Here is a 1478-nt window from a genome sequence, read left to right on the forward strand (position 1 = left end):
GCAGCGGCCTGCTGAATGGCGCTGCTGGCGGTGGTCTGAGCCCTCTGAGCTTCTTGCAGAGCTCGCTTCACCGTCTCTGCAGAGTCCTTGATGTCAGTGGCCTCCTCGCTGACGGACACAGAGTCATGACATCATTCAAACCGCTGAAGATCGAGTTATTGATCGACAGATAATCGATCACATTCTTAATCAGTGATCCTGCAGACTGACATTCACTGATTTGAACCTGAAGCCCACTGATGCTCAACATACAGCCTGTGGGCCGAATGACAGGGCCCCTGACATGGGCCCTGGGTGCCCCCCCAACCATTTTCTAATTGACAGTAAAAATAAAGTGACTGACTCTGGGAATTGTTTTTGGCCTTTTAACAAACAGCTGCCAGAGCTGCCAGAGTCCCCCACACCTCCCGACAGAGGTCCTACCTAAGACCCTAGTATCCTAAAATCTTAGAAATGTCCAAAAGTCCTTGTAGCACAACTGGGGCTTCTGTGACTGGCCTCCTGTCAGTTTGTCTGAACTGAATTTATCAAAACGTCCAAACTGAAACCGAACAGACAGGTGGGACTCACCTGGTCTGGCAGGTTCAGTCCTGATGGAGCACGTGGGCCTCACCTGGTCCAGCAGGTTCAGTTCTGATTGACAGGTAGGACTCACCTGGTCTGGCGAGCCTGGTCCAGCAGGTTCTCGGCTCTCTGGATGTCGTCGGCACTCTCCTGCAGGATGGTCTCCACGTGTCCCAGTTCTCCCAGATTCTGTCGGATCTCATCGGTCAGGTTCTGCAGCTGAGCCGGCGTGGTCGGCATCTGCATGGCCAGAACCTCATTAGCCACCAGCTCCACACTCTCTAGGTCTGCAGCATCCTCTGAAACAACAAGATTTGGACTTGTTTAGACACGCTCATCTGAGACACCTGAAGCAGAGCAGCTGAGACCAGGTGACCATCCGCAGAAAGTCACATGACTCTGAACACCTGAGGCAGCTCAGGAGAGACGTACGTGTGAGAAAGTCTCTGATCTGCCTGATCAGGTCTCTCAGCTCCTCGTTGCTCCGCTGGACCTTCAGTTTGGTTCTGTTGGTCTTCATCAGGACGTCATGAGCGCTCAGCTTCACCCCATCCGCCTTCAGCTTCGCTTCTGACACCTGTCAGACAAAACACAGGTCAAAACCCCCACCACAGTCCAACAGGCCCAGCTCAGACCAGGACCCTTCAGGTCCAGCTCAGACCAGGAGACTCACCATCTTCGAGAGTTTCTCCACTTCCTGCATGGCGCTGATGATTTCCTGTTCAGAGTCTCGGGCCTTCTTCCAGGCGCCGTTGGCAGTTGTCACCACACCATCACATCCTTCCCCTCCACACCGAACTCGACCATCAGAGTCCACACAGCCAAGACCTCCACAGGGGGAGGACGAGCAGGAGTCCTGACCTGATGCTGGACTGCCGCAGATCTGGAGAGACCAGGACAGATTCTTCAGACAT

At 54.0% G+C, this 1478-nt stretch overlaps 1 protein-coding gene across 1 annotated transcript; it reads right to left on the reverse strand.

The window, feature by feature from the left end:
- Positions 1–632: 632 nt before the first annotated feature.
- Positions 633–1474, reverse strand: LOC121965330 (laminin subunit beta-1-like; the record flags this gene model as incomplete). The annotated part of the gene is made up of 3 exons (XM_042515485.1): positions 633–863; positions 997–1141; positions 1238–1474. Coding segments are annotated over 3 exons (594 nt in total), but the record flags the coding sequence as incomplete, so codon positions are not given.
- Between the last annotated feature and the right edge of the window lie 4 nt (positions 1475–1478).

This window comes from Plectropomus leopardus, unplaced genomic scaffold (assembly GCF_008729295.1).
Source record: "Plectropomus leopardus isolate mb unplaced genomic scaffold, YSFRI_Pleo_2.0 unplaced_scaffold19615, whole genome shotgun sequence".
NCBI lineage: Eukaryota > Metazoa > Chordata > Actinopteri > Perciformes > Serranidae > Plectropomus > Plectropomus leopardus.